General features: G+C 41.9%; 1 protein-coding gene across 3 annotated transcripts in view; it reads left to right on the top strand.

Annotated features, from left to right (window-relative positions):
- SYBU (syntabulin) overlaps positions 1-24652 on the top strand; it is a 39971-nt gene extending 15319 nt beyond the window's left edge. For 2 of the 3 annotated variants that reach the window (XM_005516955.3, XM_014253734.2), the window contains 4 exons: positions 17598-17700; positions 20073-20276; positions 21342-21491; positions 22634-24652. In XM_005516955.3, the coding sequence (XP_005517012.1) occupies positions 17598-17700; positions 20073-20276; positions 21342-21491; positions 22634-23732 (1556 nt within the window). In that variant the 3' untranslated portion in view covers positions 23733-24652. Of the gene's footprint in view, positions 1-15613; positions 15806-17597; positions 17701-20072; positions 20277-21341; positions 21492-22633 lie in introns of those variants that run through there. The other variant, XM_088065208.1, reaches the window with a different exon arrangement.
- The last annotated feature ends 488 nt before the right edge of the window (positions 24653-25140 follow it).

Consider the following 25140-nt stretch of genomic DNA (forward strand, 5'->3'; position numbering starts at 1 on the left):
TTTACAGACTTTTACTTCTAAGTTCCTCCTGCCAAATAACTTACACTTTTTTAGTGAAAAGCTGTTCAAAATCCTGTCATAGTGTGGGAGCTGTGAGGGACATGTCAGACATGGACGCCAGGGGACAGCTGGGATTCATTTTCCTCAGCGTTGGCCACAAGAGTTAATTTGATTTTCTTCCATTGCTGTCTCATTCTGTGGCTTCAGGTGGATTCAGTCTCTTCCCCATGACCTATTTGAACATAAATTTCTGGTGACTCAGTTGAGAAGATGTAGCCATTGTGCAAGGAGGAGATCATCATTCCTACATCACCATGTAGGAAAACACACAGAGAGTAAAAAGGGATCAGTAGAAAGGGAAGTGGGAAATGGAGGAGAATAACAGCAACATGTCCTTGTCACATATAAAAGAAATTGTGTGTAATTTTCGCTTTACCAAAAGCCCCTCTTGGATTATAGAGATTATATCTGCATCATGTTAATCTGAAATGGCTTGTGACAATGACCACATACCAAGAGTCAGATATGAGAGACAAAAATCTAGCCTACCACTATTTTTTACCACGTCCTGCACTACATTTTGTACACAAATATATCAATCACTGTGCACCTTCAAAAGCTCCTGTCATTTTGCTGAAATCTGTCTGTTTCCAGTATTGTTTTCTTGGAAGAAGCTGACTCTCAGAAAAAACACTTACACAAATATGTAGATAATTCAGGAAATGTCAGAAAAGGATAGCACTGAGAATGAACCCTGGGATGTTTTTGGGCTGTTCCCAAGCTCTGATATTTTTCTGCTTCTCTAGTAACATCACTTCATCTTTCTTTTCTGTACTTCAAAATGCAAAATACACATAGCCTTTCTTTTCTCTCCAACAGCCTAAGGCCTTGTTATATGAGTCTAAGCCATCTTCACCTCTTGAAGTATTAACAAAATAGGTTTGGCTATCATTCATATTTTATGTAGTTTGCATAGAGAACCATACATAATCCTGGAATGCTCTTGCTAAACCTATAAAATATTTATAATCATGGAGAAATTATTCATTTGAGAGACATGAAAATGGTTTTTACTGTGCATTAAATCCAAATCACAGCAGTGTAGAAGTGAATTTGGCTTAAAGATGCCTGCTTTCCCAAGGAAGGATGGAGAGAACAAGAACATTAAGGAAGATCATAGAATATCCACTCTCAAAGACAGCTACATTTAATTTCTAAATTTCTGGATTTTAGAAGTTGGTCCTTCTTTTAGATGTGATTTATTTATATAATATTAAAAGCAATACAAAATGTGTTGCAGAAAATGCCCTCACAAAAAGGCACAAAAAGAATGAATGTTGGTCTTAGTTTTTGTATTCAGATGCTGTGCTTAGTCCTACCATTTTTGTAATTGAATAAACAGGACCATAAACACTTCTACATGCTCTCATTCTTGTGAAGTCCTCCCAGAAAGATCCCTCCTGAATTCCTGTAGTTCATGTCCACATCCTGTTGAGAACCGTGGGAATTGTTTTGCTTCCTTTAGCAATCTTTCTCATCTTCTTCTTTGACTTCCATTAGAGCACTTGGTAATAGGATTCAAAATATCCCTCTTTCAAAGACATGGATAAAGAAGAGAATCTTTAGCAGAAGTTGTGTCAATAACTTTTAAAACTCTTGCATGTTTAGCACAGACATGTATTTAAATCTCTGTGAGCATCAGAATTTGAGAAGGGCATCTAATCAAATGTTCAGCATTTCTGTAAAGTTCTGGTCTTGCTTTTAGTGCTAAAGGCACACTTGGGACAGTTTACTGAATGTTTGCTGTTGGAGCTGTTTCTTAGAGCCCATGGAATTGTTGAAGTTTCACATGAAATTGTTAAGACCTAAGAAGAAAACATTAAGGCTGTCCCAGACCTTTTAGCACCTCCAGGATCCTGCAGAATAGAGGTGTAAACAAAAGGAGTCCTAGGTGAGCCCCAGTTAGGGTCAGCTCCCAAACCTGGTAAGGACTGGCTCTCTGTCATTCCCATCTTGGTACAATAAACAACATTACAGGTAGCAGAGGACTATGCAAAAAGGGTTTCATTATTTCACTGCTAATAAAACATTTGGTCATTTATTACTAAATATGGCTAAAATAGCAATATTTTGAATTTCAGTGTCATTGAATTGCTATGGGTTATGTTTCAAAAAGGGTCTTCACTGGGAATTTGGGCATTAAAACTTTATTCTGTTCAGATGAATGGGGAAATCTCAGAGTCTTCCACCACACAGAGCACCTACATTTGTTGCACAATAGGCAATGAGCACAAATTGAAAAACATGAAATTCCATCTGGACACAAGAAAACACTTTTTTTTTTTTTTTCTGTGGTCAGACAGTGGCACACGTTGCCTGGAGATGCTGTGGAATCTCCATCCATGGATATAGTCAAAACTCAACTGGATATGGTCCTGGGCAGCCTGGTCCAGCTAGACTTGTTTGAGTGGGGAACTGGACTGGGTGGCTTCAAAAGGTCCCTTTTACCTCCCAGTGATTCTGTAATCCTGTGTTGCTAAACTTTTTTTTTTGTCCTTTAATAGTGCATCAGCCAGATCTGTAGTTAAGTAGTTGCAAGGCACAATTTTTTTCCCTGCCCTTTCTTGGCCACTTAAGTTCATAAAAATGAAGGTACATTGGGAAAAAAAAGTATATTTTAATAATCACTATTTAACTAAAAATGTTATTTAATAAATAGCTAAGTACAAGGCAAAGTAAGTAATTTTGTATTCAATATGTGTTTCCTACTTTTTCCCGCTGAATTTATTAAGTCAGCATAAATCAGCCTTGGGACAGGATGTCCCAGTCTGTACAGATTATTCTTTGAAGGCTTTAGAACTATTAGAAATCTTAGGAGAGACAGGTGGAGCAGAATATATTGCCCTTACTTGGTTGTGAGGATTCAATAGGTGCAGGTCCTTTTTTACCTTTTTACCATTCAGTGTGGGAGCTGATAGTGATCAAAAAGGAGGCAAGGAAAATTACCCTAGAGAACTGGAAATATTAAGACTAGAACTTAAATAAGCCAAACAGATCAGAGAAGAAATGCAAGTGTTAGCTGCAAAATATATTTGACCTGTTAACAATGTCTAGCTGTTAAAACATAATGCTTTTCCTGAAGTTTGAGGGATTTTTATTCTTTTTAATTGTCTAGTGTGTGAGGATTAGATTCCCAGGACACTAAATGTCCAGGAACTTATTTCTGGGAGTCCCCTCTAAAAGCAAGGGTAGTGACTAGTTAATCCATTAGTATAAAATCAGCAGATAAATTAATCCATATTGTTACTTTACTTCCACATCTGTGTATATTCTAAAGGCAGTCGGTTTGGTTATTTTAAAAACAAAACATAAAGGTTTTGATTTAGGTTATATTCCTGACATCTATATGTATTATTTTACAAGTCTTTTGTCAACTCGTTCCCTCATTTGAGTCTGACAGTGTGGGAATAGCAATGTCTGACTCTGATGTGTGTGTGTGTGTGCACTTCACTTGAAAAACATGAGTTGGTGTGTAAGCTGTGTGAGAGGATTGTCTTACAGGTAATTCTGGAAATTTATTTCACTGTCAAGAACTTCCTTCTGATTGCATCATTTTGCAATGATAGAACTTTGTTTTATCCTGGAAAGATTGATAAAACATTATAAAGACATGTTTTACTGGCACATTTATCCAAGAACATTGTATTTGCTATTTGCATGACTTTTCTTTATTCTCTGTACCAAATTTCTGTGAGCAGTTGGAAAATAATAGATCTGTTGTCCCTGTTGTTCAGGACCAGCAGTACAGAATACAAAAACCTAGTTACAAAATGTGCTAACTTGAACAATTCCTACGGCACACAAAGAAACTCATGAATTTTTTTAACTGCTGGCTAGGACATCTACCTATTACATTGAAACACTTCTTAAAATGCTGATGGTCGTGTAGTGTGTATTCTAACACAAAGTCACACTGTTTGGTTGTTTGAAAAAAAACCCAAAACAAAACTAATGGAAAACTTGTATTTGGAGATAGCAAAGTGCCTTGACTAATCCTTAAAACAAATTTGCATTCTTCATTCCATCCCACAAAGGTAAGAGCAATGAGAAGACTGGTGTCTCTCTTTTTGCTGTAACTTATTTAACAGCACCTCATAACCCACATTCTAAGACTTCCCCTTTTCTTGGGGGAGGGATAATTTAGAACAAGGGTATGTCAGAGAACATTTAACCTGGTTAGAAATGCAGTATTTAATCACTGAACACCATGTTCCCATCCTGTAACCAGTGATAACCATACTTGAGTAGTGAAATTGGGAAATCCATGCTTCCATTCCTAGGAATATTCAATTACTTAATACGTGGCTGGCATGCATAAGAATGCTGAAATTAGTAAATGAGATACACCAGGTTCAGTGTACTTTAAATAACTGATCATAGAACCAAAAGAGGTTCTGAAGATTGACCAAGGGAATTGAGTTGATACCAAATGATGGAACATCTTGCCTATGACTGACCATTAGTTCTTCCCTTAAATTACTTGAATTAATAGCAAAGAATCTCTTGATCTGTCAAAGTTTATTGATAAGTGTAGAGCACAGATTCTCTGACAGGTACAGAGGAGGTTGCAAGTGAAAAGAGGAAGAGCAAAAGCCCAGGTTCCCTGAGTAATTTAAACCACATTAGGAGGGCTTTAACTTGAGCATTATATCTTTAAGCCACGTGATATTTGGCAAAGAGTAGATACAAAGTGGTCAACTACTTGTGCTTTTGGAAGGCTTTTGATCTGTTTTTTAAAACATCACCTTGTCAATAAAAAGGGAAGCATCTTTCTCAGATATAAGCACATGCTTTGAATGCTTCACTTCTATCTCACACCTGATAGCAGCCATTATAACCATCCTGACATTCAGATCCAACTGTAGGCAACATTTGTTTCCTGTACAGTTTGTCACACTCTTCTCCCTTTCTAATATGTGTATTTCATCATTAAATTTGTGACACTAAAGGTTCTGAGACCCTTTTCTGATACAGAATCTAACAAATACAGTTGTGGCAGTTTTCTTCAGTTATTTTGCTTTTCTTCTTTCTCTTCACCTTTCATTTTGCACCCACACAAAATAGGTACTGCTGATATTCTAAACAAAAAAATGCTTCTGGATAATAATTCTGTATGTGCTGAGTCCTCCTGCATATCTGACTGCTTTGCTTTCATGTCTTCTGCTATGGAACTGTACAGATTTGCTTGCCTCACCTGCCATCACAGGGAGTTATTAAGGCCTTGGTTCTGTGGGTCCCAGAGGAGCAGGGTGTGCTCTGGGGAGGATGCACATGCACATCTCACTCTCCAGGAGTGAGGACATCATGTCTGGATTCCAGCCCATGCTGTTCTCAGAGCTTGTGTTTGGGAGCTGAGCCCAGAGGGACATGACCCTGCAGAGGTTTGGTGGTTGTAGCAGTCAGTAAGATCTGGAAGGTGGCCAGCCTGTGAGGTTTGAGGGATGGTGGTGGGGGTGATACTGCTGAGAATCTGGCATTTGCAAAGCCCAGCCTCCCCTGCATACTCTGGGATATCCAGATTCTAATGGCCCCTTGGAATATTTCCTTCTAGTTCTAGACCTAGCACAGCCAGTAGATCCTGTTGGTTGGAGCTCCTCTCTCTGGAATAAATCCCTCACCTTTTGTGATGCAGAAGAAGTGAAACATGAATCTAATTGTCTCCTTAGATAGTCTTCAGTAGCAAATGGGGTCTGACTCTTTCTCTGGTCTAAGTGATTGATTCCATTGCTCAAGGAACACAAAACAGCTTTAGCAGGTGAACCTGCCATTTCCCTTGTAGGGATTACAGGAGCTATTTTGGAGGTGAGGGACATGTGAATTCATGGTCTTCATCCAAGGTGAACAGAGCAGATATGGCCCTAATTAAATTCCCAATTTGTGGTGTAGGAATTATCTTTGCCTACATGAGTGTACTAAGGTCCTATTTTGTTTTAAAGGAGGTAGAAAGAATTAAGCCACTGTATCTGGTGTGTGATCCTTCTGACCAAATGTTAAAACATTTACTTAACTGATTATGTTGACTGAGCATGGGACTGAGGTTGGCTCAGACATGGGAGACTTTCATGTTTAGTCAGATGAATCCTACCTGCATCTCCTGTGTCCTCATCAGGCCTCTGACACCTGTGCTGTTGGCTCTTGCTGAAGTCAACCATAGTATCTGTGGCTTTTCTTTCTCTTTTTTGTCTTTCTTTTTTTTAATAGAAAGGGAAGTTCTTAGACATTCAGTTGTGGAAGAAAGTTTGTGCTTGAAAAGCGCACATAGACCTTCAAGTACCTCTAATTAGGTGCTTTTTCCTCTTCCATTCAACTCTGATAAGCTTAGGCACTCTCAGTTTGTCCACTTTTTCCCAAGCTGCCTAGCATTGCAAAGGGAGATTCTGAATCCCATTTTGCACTATGGATTCACAAAACTTAAATATTTTTAGGACTAACTAAAGTCCTAAAGCTACTAATTCACACTGAAGTGAAATAAGTCCTCTGTAACTTCTGAAAAATAATACTGGAATATAACCAGAATATAAATATTTTAAGCAAAAGATGCTTAGAAAAGTAGGTAAAAATTGTTGGCATAGCAGTAGGTTTTTAGTTCAGATTTATATGTATTTTAGATTTAAACTTCTAATTTAAACAAATTTGCTTGAATTGATGGGGAAGAATATGTTCAAATACCTGAATATTTCTTGTAAACACGAATAAGCAAAATAGAAGCTACAAGTAATGCTTCAACTTCAAAGCATTTCATAGTATTTAACACAAATCTACAAGTTCCTGTTCAAGCGGTATACAAGAACCATCTTTTAATTCTGTATCACAAATTTTATAATCCAACCCCTTCTAAAAAATTGTTTTAGATGTTGCTAAGTAGAGACATAGGAAATTAGTGGGTAGGCTGCTGCCTCTCAGGACATATATTTCTTTGTTCAGAAGACTCTTAGAGTCAAGAAGTGCCCAGATGTCACAGCAAAAATAGAGGATCCAGAAAAGAAGCCAGCAAGTTGTAAAGGAGAAATTGGCAAGTAAAAGCTGAAAGCCTGAGTGCCACCTGTTCTACATAGTGACCTGCCCAGCTCTGGCCACCTGCAGTTCAGAGCCTTGGCCAAAAATCTGCTGTTACATACCTCCTTCCTTACTAAAAATAAAAGAAATAAATAAAAGGATGTCCACGTTGCTTAGTTCAGTAAATGGAAACTTAGATTTAGATCTCTTTGTATGTATTTTGGGGGATGGCCTGTAGCACAAAGGAGAGGAGTGCCCTAATACAGAGCCGCCGGACAGGCTGAGGGGATGCAGGGTGCCTGCTCCCAGGGAAGCTGTTCCGCTTCCATTTAGTTACTCTTTCACTGGGGGTTCGAAGCTGAGTTCCCAGCAGGCACACGGCAACTCCTTTGTCTGTCTCTCCCTGGCCCATTAATTGTCGTGGTGCTGCTCAGGACACACAGAAAGTGGGACAGCCGCTGTTCCAGGGAGATGGTGGCCGAGGCTGCCTGCGGCCTGGGGCCTCACCTCGCGCTTGGCCCAGGAGAGAGCCCCTGCCCTGAGTGCAGATGAGAGTGAGGAGGGGACCTGGGCATGGGGCTTCTGCAGGGAGTGCCTGGGATGCTGCACAGCACGAGATCCCTGCCACACAATGCATCCTTCAGACCGAAATGATGGGAATGAACGTCTCCCGGGGCCTGAGGGGACGTGCTCCTGCATCGGGAAGACAGCTGAGGGCCTGGCGTAAGAGGGGCCCTGGGGTTTAGAGGTAGGTATTAAAGATGGCAATAGCTGTGATCTTTAGTAAAAACAATAAAATTCTTTTTGTATATCCAAGCAGGTTTGCTTGGGTTTTTTTCTCCTCTGCTAATCCGGAGTGGAATTTGAGCCAGAAAAGACCAACCAAACCAATGCTATACACACTGCACACTCCTAAGTATTTGTTTTAAAATGTGTGTGAGGTCAACATAGAACATGCCTTGAAATTTGTGTAATTACTGCAGTGAGTTTTCTGTGCCTTGTGGTTGCTTTCTGTGGGTTTTTTAATTCACAGAATTAAACACTGTGCATACGAAAGAGTCCATTATGAATCTTCCCTTAGGAAAACTTTTTGTCCTCAGCTTTTAAATTACAATCTGTATTATTTGTGCCAATGTTTAAAATAGCTTCCTAACTTACCCTGGTTAAAGTATTCTGAACCTACTCCAGATACATTTTACTATGCACAACTCCCACTCACTATGAGTTTTTATTTCAAGTAACTTTTCATGAAATAACATGCATCACAGCCAGAACCCTGTGTTGCTGTTACATAGTTTTCTTTACAGTTTTCCAGCTGTATTCCTCCTCCCATGATAAACTGTGTTGTTAGTATGCATTTTTATCTTAGAATAAACAAATTGCATTCCCTTAATCTCATTTCATAAACAGTGCCCTGTAATGCTGTTATCATTATTGTTGGCCTTTTTTGGAATTTATCCAGGTTATTAATGCCTTTTTAATGAGAATCATGGGATTTAAAGTGTTTTCTGAGCAGTGTTTACTCAGGAATTGATAGATTATTTCCTTTTCTATTTTTCTTTCTCCTCTTGCTTTTTTGTCTGACATCTTACTATGTTCCAACCAGAGCTATGCAAACAATTGATTTGGAGGTTGCTGCCAAATCAAAACATTAAAGAAAATCTTTGTTTCAGACTGAACAAAGGCCATATTCAATCTAAAGTATTTTGAATTTTTTGGGATCTATTTTTATGTTTTACCCCGTTTTTAAAAGAAGGAAGGCATTTGTTTTCATAATTAAAGTATCATTTCAAACAGAAAGTAGAAAAATCTGATTTTCCATTTTTCTGGCCATGTTTAACTTCAAATCATAAATATTTTTAGTGTTCTCTGATCTGTTTTTTTTAGGTGACCAAATTACTACCTAAAAGATTTTTTTACCTCAGAGTCATTACTTCAAATCCTTAGAGCAGTATTGAGTAGATAAATCTGTATATTCCTCATGTTTATAAAGCTGTATTTATGCATGAGAATGGAAAGCTAAGGGAATGTCTTTATTTTAGTCAGGCAAATCTCACTTATTTGATTTCACTGTTGTATAAAGGCATTGGTGAGTGGGTGGTGAGTAGAGTCAGAAGTGGAAGGTCAAGCATAAGCAACTTACCAGATCTTTGCAGATGGTGGTGTCATTTTAAACATTTGGCCTATTTAAGCAGTGGTATTTTACTTGCTTTTGCATACCTAGATATCTAAATCCTGATGAAGCTGTGCTTTAAATGTCTTCACTCCATTTTGGTTCTCCCATGAAGTTAAGAATTCTGAGCTTGGGAAGAGCCTAGGAGAAAGGAAAAATGAAGTCCAGTCCCTGTTCTAGTAAAGAAACCACAGTACTCATAAATAAAACCCAGCAGACAGAAAAATTAGATAGAAGTTGCCCAACTTTGCTAAAACTTTAGATTGCAGAGAATAGTTTTCTTATCTGTGTTGTGTGCAGGGTGGAGTCTCCTGATGGACGTGGGAGCTGTGGAAAACTCAGGTTTGTATGGATTTCACCCATTTAGCAGGGGTTAATGAAGATAGGCATTCCAAACTATGCAGTTTTATGGAGGAGCTGGAGAAGGGCATGACAATCTGCAAGGATGGGACCTCATCTCTTTATCAAGTTCTTATTGATGGATGCTGTGTTCCAGGGGTGTGATGGGGAGATCATGTGCAGCATCCTCCCCAGTGCAAAGCTAAGCCTGGCCCTAAGAATCCCAGGTGGAGCCTGCATTTCCCCAGTAAAGCACACAGCATGAAAGAGCTGTCATTGGCTTGTTTTGTGTGGATCCTGATTTATGTGGTGTAGTCTGAAACATCCACCCAGGTCTTTCAAAAGAGACACTAAACTGCTCATCGCTTTTTAAGGTGACCTGCTTCTAGGCATGCACAGAAACAAGAGTTTGTCAGAGCTGAGAAGTTTTGCTGAGTGAGACTGGTGGTAGGTGGTTCCCAGTTGAGATGGCAGTTAGGGAGAGCACCAGTTCCCAAATTCCCATAACTTCCCCCAGGATATGGAGACCTGGCCTCGTTTTGTACATTCATCCTCCGGCCACTGCAAGGTGGACATCACTTCTGCAAGGAGTCTGAAATGTACTGCTTTTAATGTGGCATAAAAAAATAACAAACCTGCTTTGTAATAGTGTAGTTTATATACATCATTACATAAAATGTATTTAAAAGAAATTAAAATTCTGCCAGGTTTGTTTCATATTTTATTAGTATTACATTGTCTTATTTCCATGCTGAGGCACTTCATTGGTCATGAGGTCAGTGTTCCACCGTTCTTAGATTCTGTAAATAATAGGAAGCTGTTTGCTTTTGAAATCTGGGCAGGCTGAATGTTTGCTAGAGCTGGTGGAGTACAACTTGACCACACACCTGCAAGAATCAATAAGCAGAAACAACACAGGCTTCTTGTCTGTCCAGTAAGAGTGAAAAAAAGCAGCAAAATTATGGCAGTCATAACTTGAAATGCATTGGCCTCAGACCTACCTTAGATTTGTTACTGTAAAAAATATAGTTTATGTAACCAACTGGGTAAGGTTCTACTGTTCTTTTCAATAGATGGCACTTGAACTTTATTCATTTTTTTGTAATAATTTCAAAATGTGTGTTACAGTAAATATTTTATTAGCTTACAACAAATTTTGATTTTTATCCTGGAACTTCAGCGTTGTTTCATCAGTTACCTCCCAGACATGTTTCTCCTTCCAGTGTTTTTCCCTTGCCTGTTGAAAACATGTCAAACTGATTTAAAATGTTTTATGCACTTTGTAATGAAAACCATATGTCTTATATTAAGGGTGACTATGCAAAAGCTTTCACTTGAATCAGGTTTTGCATGCAATTTCATGCACTTGCAGATACACTGTGCCCGTGGGCCTGCGCAGCTCCTTGCTGTGCCCCAGACAGCTTTTCTCCTCCTTGCACACAGGAACCAGATTTAGGAGATGTGTTGAAGGGGCCTCTGAAAGCCCTTTGTTAAACTTCTGCCACCAACGTGACGGGAGAGCTGGGATCTTTTCCCAGTCTGTGATGAAGTTTGCTGCCTCTCTGTGTACTGCTAAGTTATCCCTGCCAAAGATGACATTTTCCAGTTCCTAAAAATACTTCTGACCAGCCTATCCATTTCCCTTCAAAAAGACCAAATAGTACTGCCCGGTACATAAAAAAATCCCCTTGGGTGATACTGCATGGGTATAAAAAATAAATAATAAAAAATAAGTCCATAGGTGGATGGAAGAAATAATTTATAAAACTGTCAAATGCAAGTTAGCATTATGTTATACAACTCCCAGTGTATTTTTTGAACCTCCAGTCTCAATGTTTGTATTGAGGTTGGTGTAGGAAAGGAGCATCTTTCTGTCTCTAATAACAAAGAGCCTTTTTGTTTGAACATGAAGATAAGTTCCCCAGACTGTTCCCTTCTGCTCCATGAGCATATGTTCCCCTGACAAAGGTCACTTCAGGCTGAGAAGAGTGAAATTATGGAAGCTGTTTTTAAGGCATTGGTAGAATGGCTCAAGCTCCATATACAAGCACAAAAAAATAATTAGGTCAGGCTGACTTCTGTAATAATATCCTTAAAAATACATAAAGCAACAAAAAACTCCAACTTGTAATGCTCTTTGTCTATTCCAACATCAGCTTTTGGCTTCTCTACAAATCAGTGAATTAGAAACAATTAAGAAAAACACAAGCCCAGATCATAGTGATATGCAGAATATGCATGATGGCTCTCAGCCAATGTCAGTAATTATTTTGTAGTGACTGTGTTTTGAGAGAAGAGCTTGATTGATTGTGGTTTCACAGAATACATAAGTCACATTATGTATTCATGTTGAGATCTGCAATGCTTATAATTTGCATTAGTGTGGTTCAGATAACTACTACAACTATAGTACTTAGATCAGAAAATTGCTTAATGAGATTAATTATTTGATAATCCTTCTTTCAAAGTAAAAAGAATAAGCAAGAAAAGTGAGTGAAAATCAATATAAATAATCATTTATAAAATTGCATTTAGATCCAAAGACAGGGAAGCACGATCTGTGTTGTAGTCCTTCCCAAAAGGCTGTCTGGTTTTGAGCTGGAAGTCTTCTTGCCCAAAACATTTGGACGATTTATGGAGACCCAAAGTTTTGCTCCACATCCCCTCTGACTGTGTATCTGCCAGCTGCCCAAGTTCCCAGCTGTTACTGGGCCATCACCCAGCTGAAATGAGACCACAGACCTGTCTGCTGAGGGAGCACTGTCGAGCAGTTGGGTCCACCCAAGAGTGGAGAGTAATGGCTTCATTCATTGGCCAGTGCAGTGGGATAAGGAAGGGATGCCAGACATTGCTGTGCTCAGTTTCTTGCCATTATTCATGGAGCACAACTCACAAATGTGAGTTTGATGACTAAACCTCATAAAACCAGAGGGCTGATTAGGTACTAAAATTCAAGAATCACAGCAGAGAGCATGCCACAAATGCCCACAGGAGATGCAGAGAGAAGTGCCCATCTCCCAGACTTAGTCACCTGCCTGTAGTCCTGGGTGTGCCCACGTGCATGGCTTGGATTCACTGTGAGCCACCATACCAGAGCCAGACCATCTCTGTGAGTGCAGGCATCCAGCAGGTTTCGTTCCTCAGAAATATGGGCAGTGCTAGTGCTACCAGTCCAAGCAGTTAGAGCTTGAGGAAAAGGTCTGAGTCCAGTGCCTTCTTTAGACCAAAGGAACTCAAATCTACACTTCTCCTAAGAGTTCCTGAACCAGTGCAACTTACTGGGCATCCTCAACTTCCTCCCCTGATGTTAGAACTCATTACAGTGGAGAGGGTGATACAGGCAGAGGCAGAGCATGTGTGAGCAGCTTCTGTCACCCAAAGATTACAGAAGTCCACATGGAGGAGAGCTGTGACCTGTTCCTTGCTCTCAAGGTTATACCTGCTTTTACCCAGTTACTGTTCAGTGTGAAATGTAATAGTTAATTCCAAAATAAGAGCCTCCCATACAATATTCCTAAGTCAAACAAGTAATAAAGTCAAAGGCCAGGAACTGGAACCAAAACCCACTGTCATCTATGGTCTTGACACTTTGAATTCAGCACATTTCCCACTAGGAGACTTGGCCTTCAAAATGGGTCATTTTTAAGGCTGTTATCTGAAGAAAAGCCTGGAATGTTAAAGGAAGATGTCATTGCTGCTTTGCGGCTTTGGTTTTTTTTACATTTTTCAGTGGATGTGAGCAGTGTGGTTTTCTTTCCTAGATTGTTTGTGGCACACAAAATCTATCTTGCAGGAACAGCCCCATATTAAATAGAAAAATAAAAGCAGCATTAGTGGTTCCTGGAAATATACTGCTTATGATGTTAAATATTGGAGCTAGAGATGTAGCTGTGAGTTAAATTGAACCAAATCTCTTAAAAATACAGGCCCTTTCTTTAGTGGGCATTACAACTGAATTCTCTCTACTCTTCCAGCTGCTTCTAATGACTTTGCTGGATATTTTTTCACACAGTCAGGCCAAAGGGTCCATGGGGTCTCTAAAACAAGCTATCTAGAGAGACAGCATGCCACATATTTCTCAAGTAGCTGCACCAAAAAGGTTAATATGTATGAATATTTTGGTCACTTTGCTGTATAACAGAGTGCTTTTGAAGGCAAGAAAGCTCAGCAAATTTAAGTGCTTTACATTTTGAGGACAAGCTGTTTCTGTCAACACCGTTTTATTTACAGCTCTGTTTCACTGGCTATATGCAAAACCTACTTCAAGAGTGATACACATATAAAGAGGTCATGTTTATGGAGTCAAAAGAGAGCTAAGCTCTGTGGTTTATATACCTGGTAGGCCCAATGTACCTGCAAAAGGTGATCAGTTCTACCTGTAAGAGGTGTGAGTGCAGTGTGTGTGATATAGTCGCACTGCTGCTGAGGCAGGGTTAGGGGTGAGGCTCGTCCGGACCCGAGTGGGTGGTGGCTGCCCTGCACAAACAGCAGCTGGTGCCAGCTGGAGGCGTACCTGGCACACGCAGCTCCTTCTCCCACTGCTCAGTCCCGCCCCCGCATCTGTAATTGCATCATTTGCAGGATGGGAAACTTGCCCTTGAGACATTCCTAAGAGCCTCCCAGTTGGTTCCCGTGCTGCGACAGGCGAGTGTGAGCTCCCCGAGCTGTGGTGGCCGATGCCACACGCGTCCGCCGGACCGTGGTCACCCTGTGTGCCTCTGCCCGGGCTCGTCACGGGCAGCACGGCAGCTGACACCGCCTTCCTTCTCCTCGCTCGGTGTCAGCCGAGCCCGGTGACTGTCGCGATGCTGTCGGGGCAGCAAGGAGGCGAGAGGCAGCACGGAGCGCGATGCCGCTGCAGAGCGCTCTCAGCTCGGTGCCGCAGCCCACCGAGCGGTAAAGTGCGGGGACGGCACCGGGCTCTGCAGGGTTTCACTCTTGCTTCTCACATACCCGTTCCCGGCAAAGAGCAACCCTGGAAAATGTGACGGTACTTCGTTGGCCATCCTTGTGCTGTTCCTCCCATTGCACAGAGCAGTGCAGAGCTCTGCTCCCGCGGCGTGGGCGTGCTGCTCGGAGCCCGCTGCCAGGCGGGGGGAGGCGGGAGGACGGGCTCCCCAGCATGGACTCAGGCTGCCTCCATGGGCTGGGACACTGATGGCTGCAGCGTGGAAGAACATGAATGAGTGAAGTCCAAATGACATACGGCTGAAGGTGGTGACTCAACGTGTTGCATCTTTTGCAGCAAGGGGTTAGTGAGACACTCCTTTTAAGAGGAAAGTCTGTGATTGAAGCTAAACAAGTGTTATGGCCAGTTAGGACAAAGGAATGCGGGGTTGAGAAATGTCAGTCTCTTTCATAGTTAGCACTAAATTAATGGGCTGTTCTGGGGCTTACATATGTGAGCTTTTGTCATTACATAGTTACAGTGACAGAAAGAGTCAACAGGCATTCTTAGGAAGCTGTCACCTGGAGAATGGAGTTGGGAGAATGAGAAGCCATGTTCAGCCCCTGCCTGCACTGCTGCTAAGACAAGGAGTTTCATGTTTTGTTAAGATATTTGTAAGACAGAAGTCACGCCTACCCAGGAGAATATGTTGCAATGGTTATTTTATGGATAGATGCCATGTTATTTTGCTGAGAGATGTCTACCAAATGGGAGAAGGTATTTTTTAAAGTCTCCTAATAACATTTCTGTCAAGCTCTGCTACACACAAAACTGGCTTGAACATAATTTATACACTTGGAACCATCACTAGCAGTGACCCCTTTAACTTATAAAATGTTCTCAAAGATCCTATAAATAGCCACATGCCTAATTTTAAACATAAGCAGTCTCCTGTGCTAAGTGTTAAGCTTGTATGTAGCTGTTATTAGAACTGGGGCCAGAAAGGTTAGTTCATGCTTTGCAGACACAGTTCCTGGTCTCAGATGCGGTTCAGTCTTTCAGAAAGCTCTGCTGATGGTGGGGTTGTGTTTTCAGGCTCTGCTGGCTCCTGCCAGCAGTGCCCAGCCCTGCAGCTCTTGGTGCTCCAAGCCAGGCAGGTCAGGAAGAGGCGCTTGTTAAGCCTTGCCACTCAGCAATGCTTTCGATAGCGAGATCTGATTATGATGTGATCTGCTTACCCAGAGATGAACCTTGGCTAGGGCTCCTGCTCTCTGCACCACAGCCAGGACTTGGGGAAGCTGCTGGTGTCTTGCAAGCGCTGGAATGTTTTGGGGACCCAGACACCAGAGGTATGATATCTGTGTGATGTGTTTACTTGTCTGGGTCTTGTTTAGAAGAGTAGTTTTGAGTGTAGTGTGATACCAAGAGTGTACATTACATGGAGCGTACATTAGCTTGTAGATGGGGATATTCTGTTTATCAGGAAAACTCTGTTGCATCTGGGAATGTCATGTCCCATGATCATTTTGCTTCCCCAGGGAGAGGGTCACTCACATTTACATCTGTAAACATGATATAAATTCCCTGTGAAACCAAGTGGCTTTGTTGCTTTCCTTCCCTCCCCTTGCAAATTTTCACACAGCTCTGATCTGGTTGTGGCTGTGGTAGCTTGGGTCTTATTATCAGGGGTGTAGTACGGGATATGGAGCAGGTTAGAGGTGCTAGAGCTGGGTCCCTGGGATCCCCTTTTGAAGAGCTAAGCTTTGTATCTGAGCACTTTGAAATGAAGCTGAGGGATATCCTGGGATGGGCTGATGCAGAGGCACAGAAAAATGTAGGCTGGTCTCAGATGTCATGAGGTAGGGAAAGTATTGGGTTAAATCCAATCACACCTTATCCTAAGGCCAGTTGCTAAGTGTTGCCACATGGTAAGACTGGTTACTGGCTGTCTCAGCCTCTTTAAGGCTGTGAAGCCAGGTTCTGACAAAGCCTTTTCCCAGTCTCGGGTGTTCAGGGTGAAAGGTGCGCCCTTTACCATCAGCCCTGTGAAGAATTTAAGAGAGATTGAGGTCTAGCTGCAGTGAGAGGATGATGGTGGCTGTAGCTGCATCTCCCTTGTGTGGAAAGGATAGTAAAAATGGCAAGTTTGCAGCTGCTGCCTTGGGGATGTCTATCCATGGGATGACATCCAGAAATTCCCAGGTGAGACATGCTCCCCTTGGTCAGCCGCTTAAAGGATGTTGGAGAGTTATTTCAATCCCCTCTGCTAAAGTCACCATTCATTACTGTGGTTCTACAGCATGAGACCTGGGTATGGCATAGAATGTTTGCCATTGGACTGACAGATTAGAAAAAAATTATAGCTTTGGTATTTTTTTTTCCAGAGGATAAGATTTTCTTAGTACATCTATCTGCTACTGACCTTAGCAAAATGAGAGCAGTTTCCCTTGTATATGCCAGAGCTTGTGAAATAAAAGCTGTGATCCATAGAAAATCAGCAATCAGACAGATGACTTGGTACCTGAGACCTACATGTGATTACTGGATTATTTGAAGGTTATTAGAACTGCCTCACTATGCTTCTGTACCACATGAAATGCTGCACATGTGTGTAGATAACTATATAGATATACTGTTAGCCTGTACAGGTTTATACCTGTATCTATATCTATATCTATATGTACATTTATGTTATCTCATTAAACAAAACAGAAGCAGTGAGCAATGTTTCTGTATGGTTTAAAGCATGAGAAATATCCAGTTACAGCAGTGTGTTCTAATCACTGTGTTCCTGAAGGAGCCATGTGAGCAGCCTCATTCATCTATCAATGGCTGTGAGGGAGCAAACAGGTTGTCACAACACAAGTGCTCCTGTCTGAGACCTAAAATGGCTTCTGTAGTGTGAGGGTTTTGTGTCCAAATGTTTTTTTCTGCTCTGGCTGAAGTGCCAGTTCTGAAGAAATGTTGAAAATCTGGAACAAATCCAGTTCTTGTCCTCAGGGATGTTTGAAAATCCATGCAACTTCTGAAATTCACCCAGAACAGACAAAGGAAGGATGCTTGTGATTCACTGTTATTTTGAAAACAATCTTTTGAGTTATAATTTCCATCATGTTTTCACTTTTTCCTTTTCCTTTCCAGGCAGTGAAGCTGATTTTAGCTCTTCAAGCAGCACAGGCAGTATTTCAGCACCTGAAGTCCATATGTCAGCTGCTGGAAGCAAGAGATCTTCTTTTTCTCGCAAGTAAGCAAAGCAATTTTTCCTGAATGTTGCTAGTGCAAAGACAGACTATTGTGTAAGGTGTTGCATTTTAAAACAATCAGGTTAACACAAGGCTCTTGGGTAGCATGCTAGTGAGAACTGCAATATAAGAAAGAAAAAAAAATCTGTATTCAGTGCACAAAAATTGTCAGTATGCCAGATCAGCCAGCTGTTGGGGTTTATTTGTTTATTCATGGCAAGTGTGGGAAATACAATCCAGGCATTGGCTGGAGTGGAGGGAGAGCTGGGTATGTTAGTTAACAGCAGTATTTCTAACCAGTTAACCTAAACCTTCTGGTCTTAGCACTTTGTTTTATCTCTGTCATAAATTGTCAGGTCAGCTTACACCTTTCCAGATCATGATCTTATTTTTTGTTGTAAGAAACAGACAGTATTACCTTTGATTTTTTTTATGTTTTTTTTTTTTTTTTTCTGAAGTACCCTTGCCCAGCCTATGGGCAATTTAAAAAAGAAAAAAAGTATCATAGTCACCTGTCTAAATGAACTGTTCATGAAAGATTTCTGTAAGATTTCTCCCTGTCATATGTGAACTGCAAATTCGGACAGCTTGAGAATACAGGGGCATTGGGATGGAGCAGTGCACGTTGCGTTCTGCCCACGCAATCCCTGCTGGTTACATTTCGTGGAGCAGGAGGAAGGAGTTCAGATGGACAGGACTGGTTTCCTGCCATGGAAGAGCTGGCAGGCAGGCTGGGACTGGCAGCAGGATACCCGTGTGCTTGAGTCACACAGGCGTCTTGAAGGCCACGATGTGTCCCGGCATACAGAGGTCATCAGAATGAGGCTTTGAGAGCACTTCCCTATCTGTATCATGAGACTGTTAGAAAAATAAACGCTACTGAAGTTCCCTCTAGATTACTTCTAACAAGTAAAGTTACTGGTTGTAGGAAAAAAATGGTACCAAGTATAATATGAAGCCCTAAAATCACCTTAATTTCAGTAAGATTCTGTATAATTTCATATACTACTGTGCATGTTAATATAACTTTAAACTAGAGCATACTGGCATCCTGGATTGGACAGAGTTCTTCTGTAATAAGGCTCCTCCAGATGCGCTGCTATGTTAAGCACAGTCTCTGCAAGTTCTACCACACACCAGAGCTGATGATACACTGCATAAACTGGAAAGAGATATCTCCTTTGCAGTATGTTCTTTTTTAACTGTTTGACTTTACTTGCTATGAAATACTTCAGTGTTGTCACAAACCACAGCCCTGTACTTCATTGTAAAATAATTACAAAATCACCCAAACCACAGCAGTGTGATGAAGGTTCGCAGCAGCCACTCAGCCATCTGTTCCTTATAAACTGTTCCGTTTGCAGAGAAGGGAAAAAACCAAGTGAAACAATTTAAAGAAGACATGTCGCTTCATAGTTCTGTGGTATTTGATTTTTTATATTCAAGCCTGGCAGGGTTTGCCTTTTCCTGGTATTTTCTGATTGATATTTTTTTTTATTTTGTTTTTTTAAACCTGTCCTTTCATTACCATTTAGAAGAACAACTTCAATGGGAGAATGAAGGTACCAGTGTAGTAGTGTAGGATGACAAACCAAGTGAGCAGGAGAGGGACACATCCCAGGAAGCTGGCCTCAGAGCACTCCAGCCCTTGGGCAGCTGTCAGGCAGGAAGGATACCAATTGCTTTCAAGCACACACAGTTGACAGATTCTTTAATAAAGAATGGGAAAAGAAAGGTAAATATGTATGAGAAAAACTGGAAGGAAAAAAGAGAAGACTGTGCTTTCCTTTGTCTCTTTTAATACTATTTCAGCCTGCTCTCCGTGGGGTTCAAGCTATATCGAAGTGAATGAATAGCTGACCATGACAGATGAAGCACCCAGTATGCCAAAGGCAGAAAAGAGCAGTGGCCCAAACAGAATCTGTTTTCAGTGCACACTGTGATCCCCCAGGCTGCATGCTGAGGAGCATGAAAGCAGTCTTACAGCAAACCTCCATGCACAGACACCACTCTGCAGGCCTGGCCAGGGAAAGCTGGAGTGTGGTTCTTTTGGCATTAGTCCAGACCACAGGCCTCTCATTACTTAACAGAGTCAAAGATTCAGGGAACATGGATGGTCTGATGAAGTCACTGGGAGCTGTGCTGTCCACAGAGAGATGTAAAATGGCTGAGATTTCCTTAGAACACATAATTCAGACTGAGAGCCCCCTGCCAGTGACAGAACATGCAGTGGCTGATCATGTCAGAACTTTATTTCTTTCCAGCCACTCACAGTTATCTCTCTGGTTTATTGTTTAGAGAACTTTGTGTGTAAAGTAAGACACATAATGGGTTGTGTGATGAGAATAATGTTTTCACCATTTTTGTTCTCCAGTCGTGGTCCTTATGGTCGGAATAATGGATCATTATCCTACAAGTCTGGAGCCAGTCCACCTGCTTCACACGGAAAGGACGCTTCATCAACACTGTGCAAAAACCATCTGAGTCCTGCTAACATCCATCAGAGTTACAGAGCTTCTTCAGCCAGCAGCAGCAACTCAGGCTCATACAAAGGAAGTGACAGCAGTCCAGTGATGAGGCAAGTCTGTGTTTCAGCCTCCTGGTCCTGGTGTAATCCTCTAGATTACATCTAACAAGTAAAGTTACTGGCTGTGGGAAAAAAATGGTACCAAGTATAATATGAAGCCCTAAAATCACCTTAATTTCAGTAAGACCTCTGCTCTGTATTCTGGAATCAGCTGTAGGAGTTGCCATGCAGGTCATCTTGCTCCTCACCATAGCTGTGATGCCTTGCATAGGTGACTTAGCAGTCAGCAAAGTTCTCCATACCCTGTAAAAGCTCTGTTGTTTCAGCACTGTAAAATTCAAGTTTACTTTAACTCAAAGTCCTTTGCAGTTGGCTTTCACTCCAAGGCAGGCTATTTCATGCATTTTCATGCCATCAGTTCTTACGATGATTTACTGGTTTGTTTGTTGTAGGGTTCTTTTCAGTTTGGAGAGAGTTGGGTGGGGTAGTGTAGGAAGCATGATACACTTGGGTGAAAATTCACCCCGCCTAGCCTTCGGCACCTCCCTAAGGAGTGCAGTTTCCTGTACAGGAAAGAACACAGATACCTGCCAGAGCATGTGACGCGTTGCAGAGAAGAAATGGCCACCATGCTGCTGCTGTTGCCCTCTCTCCCAGACAACTTGGCAGCCAGCCATGTAAGATACACACCCAAAAACAGACAGGATGAGTGTAGTTTTCAGTGTGCTCAGCTTTATAACTCCTGTGTGGAGCTGAACTCAGTCCCTGGGCTGCCTCGCCCGGCTGTCTGTAGATGGGTGCCCTTGCCCTGCCTGCTCTTGGGCACACCACCCATTTGGGGTGAAGGGATGGCCAGGTATTTTAAAGTTAAAAGCCTCATTTGATGTAATGACAATGAAGCCAAGTACAATAAATAGTAAATTTTGCACTGTAGCTAAAAATCAGCTGGTTCCTCAAGTACTTTGATTTGCAAGGTGAAGTAACTTGTGTGGACACTGAGGAGCCCCAGATGAGTCAAGGTTTGCATTTATCACTCAATGGGATGCTTTTCATTCTGCCAGGATGTAAGAACTGTAAGAGTGATGGTATGTGATGGTTTGTTTTGGATTTTTTCAGACGATCAGGGAGATACAATTCTTGTGGTGACAATCACAGCATTAAGCCACAAAATCCAGAGCAATATTTGACTCCTCTGCAGCAGAAAGAAGTGGCAGTACGGCATTTGAAAACCAAGCTGAAGGAATCTGAAAGCAAACTTAAAGAAAGGTAAACCTCACTTGAGAAATCAGTCAGAAAGATTTATTTGGGAACATTTAGGGGTGGTAAACCTGAGTGGTTTTGCTCATTTCTTGATCAATGAAGTTTCCATTAAAAATTTGAAATACTAGGTTGTTTTTGGTATTTCAGATTTCAGAATGTACTAAGGGAATGCAAAACAATGAGTTTATCTATAAATATAGCTGTCTCTTTTTCCTTTTTGGAACTTTCACAATAGAATACTTTAAAAAGACAACTTTTTACAAGTCTGATTTAGATTGAGACCTTTTATGCATAGAACAGTTTCTACCTGCCAGCATGCATTACCTTAGCATCCTGTTCTACCTCTCAGTGAAGTAGGACTGCAATGTCCTCCTTCTCCCAGTGAAAGAAAAGCTCATAACCAGACCACTGTGCCCATTTGTGTTTTTGTCGCTTATATACTGATTTTTTCACAATAGCCCTTTGTATGGATGCTGAGCAAAGAAGTGACAATGTGCATTATGCAGCAACAGATGTCTCTTTTAGTGAGACTGCACTCTGAGAGCTGGCTCTCCAGCACAGAGAAGTCAAGGGGGCACAAAGGGCTGTTTGAATGGAGCCCAAGACAGAGTTCCAGGGACCCAGTGCTCTTCCTCTGCATCTGCAAGGCCTGGAATTGACAGGAGTCCCCTCTCCCCCACTTGCTCCCCATGTGCTTGCAGCAGCCTCTGGCTCCCTGCTGAAAGCCTGCAGACCTGAGCTCCCTGGCTGTCTGAGGCCAGCACTGGCTCTGGAGGTACTGACAAGCTGCTGGCAGGCACTGGGGATGCATCCAGGCAGCTGTTTCCCATTTCCTCAAGGGCGAGGCAGTAGGGGAGATTTTAAGCACTACACTGGTTAGACCTGACCTAGAGGTCACCACCTGTGCCTCAAATTGTCCAGGATCACATCACAGCCCACAAGGCTGCTGGTTTTGTGGGGAGGTCAGTAACTCCCATTAACAATCAGCTGGCATAGACTCTCTCAGAGGTGGCCAGAAATGGCACCTGGAGAAATTTGCTTCCTTCTTGGAGCATCTCAGCAGCAGAGCTATGGCTGTGGGGTGTGGCCTTATGTTGACTCTAACTGAGCAGTCAGCAGAAGTGTCACCTCATTTTATTTTGTTACAGGGAAACAGAAATAGAAGAGCTTAAAGCTCAGCTGGGACGAATGAGGGAAGACTGGATTGAGGAAGAGTGCAATCGTGTGGAGGCAGAGCTGGCCTTAAAGGAAGCAAGAAGTGAAATTAAACAACTTAAGCAGGTTATTGAAAGCATGAAAAACAGCTTGGCTGAGAAAGACAAAAAAATTCAGAAATACTTCGTAGACATAAACATTCAAAACAAGAAACTGGAATCTTTGCTGCAGAGCATGGAGATGGCTCAGGACCACTCTGTGAGGGATGAGCAGAGCCTGGAGTACACGAGCGACTCAGAGGGGAAGCTGTTAGCACTGTGTGCCACCCTGCCAGACAGCCCCATCACAGAGGACCAGGGTCTGGAGGAGGTGGCAGACAGTGATCTGCTCCTTAGTGAGGACAGAGCTAACGGGACTGACTCATCTGGAGAGAGTGTGATCGCCACAGCCTCTGAGTTGAGTGATCCAGCTCCCTTCGGTGCTGCTGTAAATAAAGAGATGCTTGAAATCATTCTGGATGGAAAACTAACTTATTGCCAGGAGGAAGAAAAAAGCAACATGACAGTGGAACAGGCCATCCAGACTGACGTGGTGCCATATAGCTTAGATGTGGAGCAGCTCATTCAGAACATCTTCAGAGCTCAAGACACCTGTCCTCTAAGCCCACCTTCTTCACTGAAGGAATTGGGTGAATTTTCTCTTGGAAGCTTCAGTGATTCTGGTATCATAGTGGACTTAACTCCAAGTGATCCCAATTCTGCCATCCTTTTGTCTCCTATGGAGTCTCCGTGCAGAAACGTGGAGCACAGAGTTAATGAAAACCGTTTCATGAAAGAACTTGATTTTACAGAAACTCATGATGATGAAGCCTTTGAGTATGTTAATGCAGGAATAAAGAGGAGATACTGGAGCAGCAGTCTCCTTGGGGATCTTCTGGCTGTAGCAGCCCCTGTTGTACCAACTATTGTGTGGGCTTTGAGTACTCAGAGAGGAGGAACAGATCCTATTTACAATATTGGAGCGTTGCTTCGTGGTTGCTGCCTGGTGGCCCTGCACTCTTTACGCCGAACACCCTTCAGTGTCAAAACCTAAAGTCTACTCTGTCCCTGGGCACCAACTGGCTGAGGCAAAGAGAGATGAGATAGATCATAAAAAGCTACTGTATATTCTGGCAGAGTCCATCATTTGGTTTCGACTATTTGATTTGCACTATAGATCAGTTCAAAAACATGTTCTTTGTTTCAAAAAAAAAAAAATAAATAAGCTAAACCTTGTACTTCCACAAGATGTTTTTAACAGTACTGCTGCTTACAGAAATAGTCCTCCTGCTGGCAGGCACCATGTCCCTCCCCTGTCCTGGTGACTTTCTCGTGCCAGCACATCTGCAGGAAAATCAACCAGGAAAATCAGGAATTCGAGCCTATTGCTCTTTCCTGTTCCACTGCTGAGCTAGGATTAAACTCAGTCACTCTCCCTGGATGGTTCACTGAGCAAATGTACAGGCACTTTGCACTGGCTCAAGGGTAGTATGAGATGGAGGGAAAGGTGGGGTATTTCTCTAGACAGCACTAACCTTCCCTTAGGGTATCACACCTGTGCTCCAGAAAGCATGCTAACGCTTTCCATTTGTTGTCCCAAGTGTCAATTCAATTTAGAGGTAAAACCCGTATTCCCCAGGCAGCTTCCAGCACATCGTTCGTGCCTGTCTCATGTAGTGCTCTTCTCAATTGTGCAATTGCTTGAGCATTTCACTGGTCTTGTGCGTATACAGGGACTGTAACCAAAAATGTACATTGTTGGGAGTCTTAACACTTGTTACAATGATAAGTATAGGCGTGGATACACTTCAAATCTTAATGTTGTTTTAAAGTCTTTATGTATTGGAACCTGATAGTCTCTTGAGCCCTTTGAAATACTATGTATAAATGTATTGTGTTTTAACTTATTGTTTATTTAATTGCTTTATTGTAAATTACCTTTATAATCACAAGTTCAGTAAAGCATGATAGAAATGTCAAGTGTGTGAGTGTTTTACTGTCAAAAGGTATGAAAAATACCCCTTCTAGCTGAGCTGTCAGGTACAGGCCGAGCTAGAGGAGGTACTGTGTCAGGTACTGTTCCAGGAGAACAGAATTAGACTGAGAAAACCAGAGTACACTTCCAAGTATAAGCACTCACCAGTTAAAGGCTCCAGCTGGGCTGCAGCTGCACACACAACCTGCTTTGCTGCCTCACACTGCATTCACAGATGCAAGTGACCTCATCTTTAACCCAATGCAATCATCTGGAAACCTGTAACTCCTCAGTGCTGCAATGGCAGAACAGTATCAGTCTTTCTGGCATTTAACCCATCTGACAGTCGTGGTCTCAGCATGCATGCACACTGTGACCATCAGAACATGCACTCTCCACGTCCAAAACCTACAATCTGTGGATAGATCAGAGGATAGCAACGCTACCCAACAGGCAAAACAGTGGGGTTTTTCTGGTTCCACCCAGG

The sequence above is a fragment of the Pseudopodoces humilis genome, chromosome 1, assembly GCF_049639895.1.
Source record: "Pseudopodoces humilis isolate 2021_Gansu_Grassland_sample_001 chromosome 1, ASM4963989v1, whole genome shotgun sequence".
Taxonomy (NCBI): Eukaryota; Metazoa; Chordata; class Aves; order Passeriformes; family Paridae; genus Pseudopodoces; species Pseudopodoces humilis.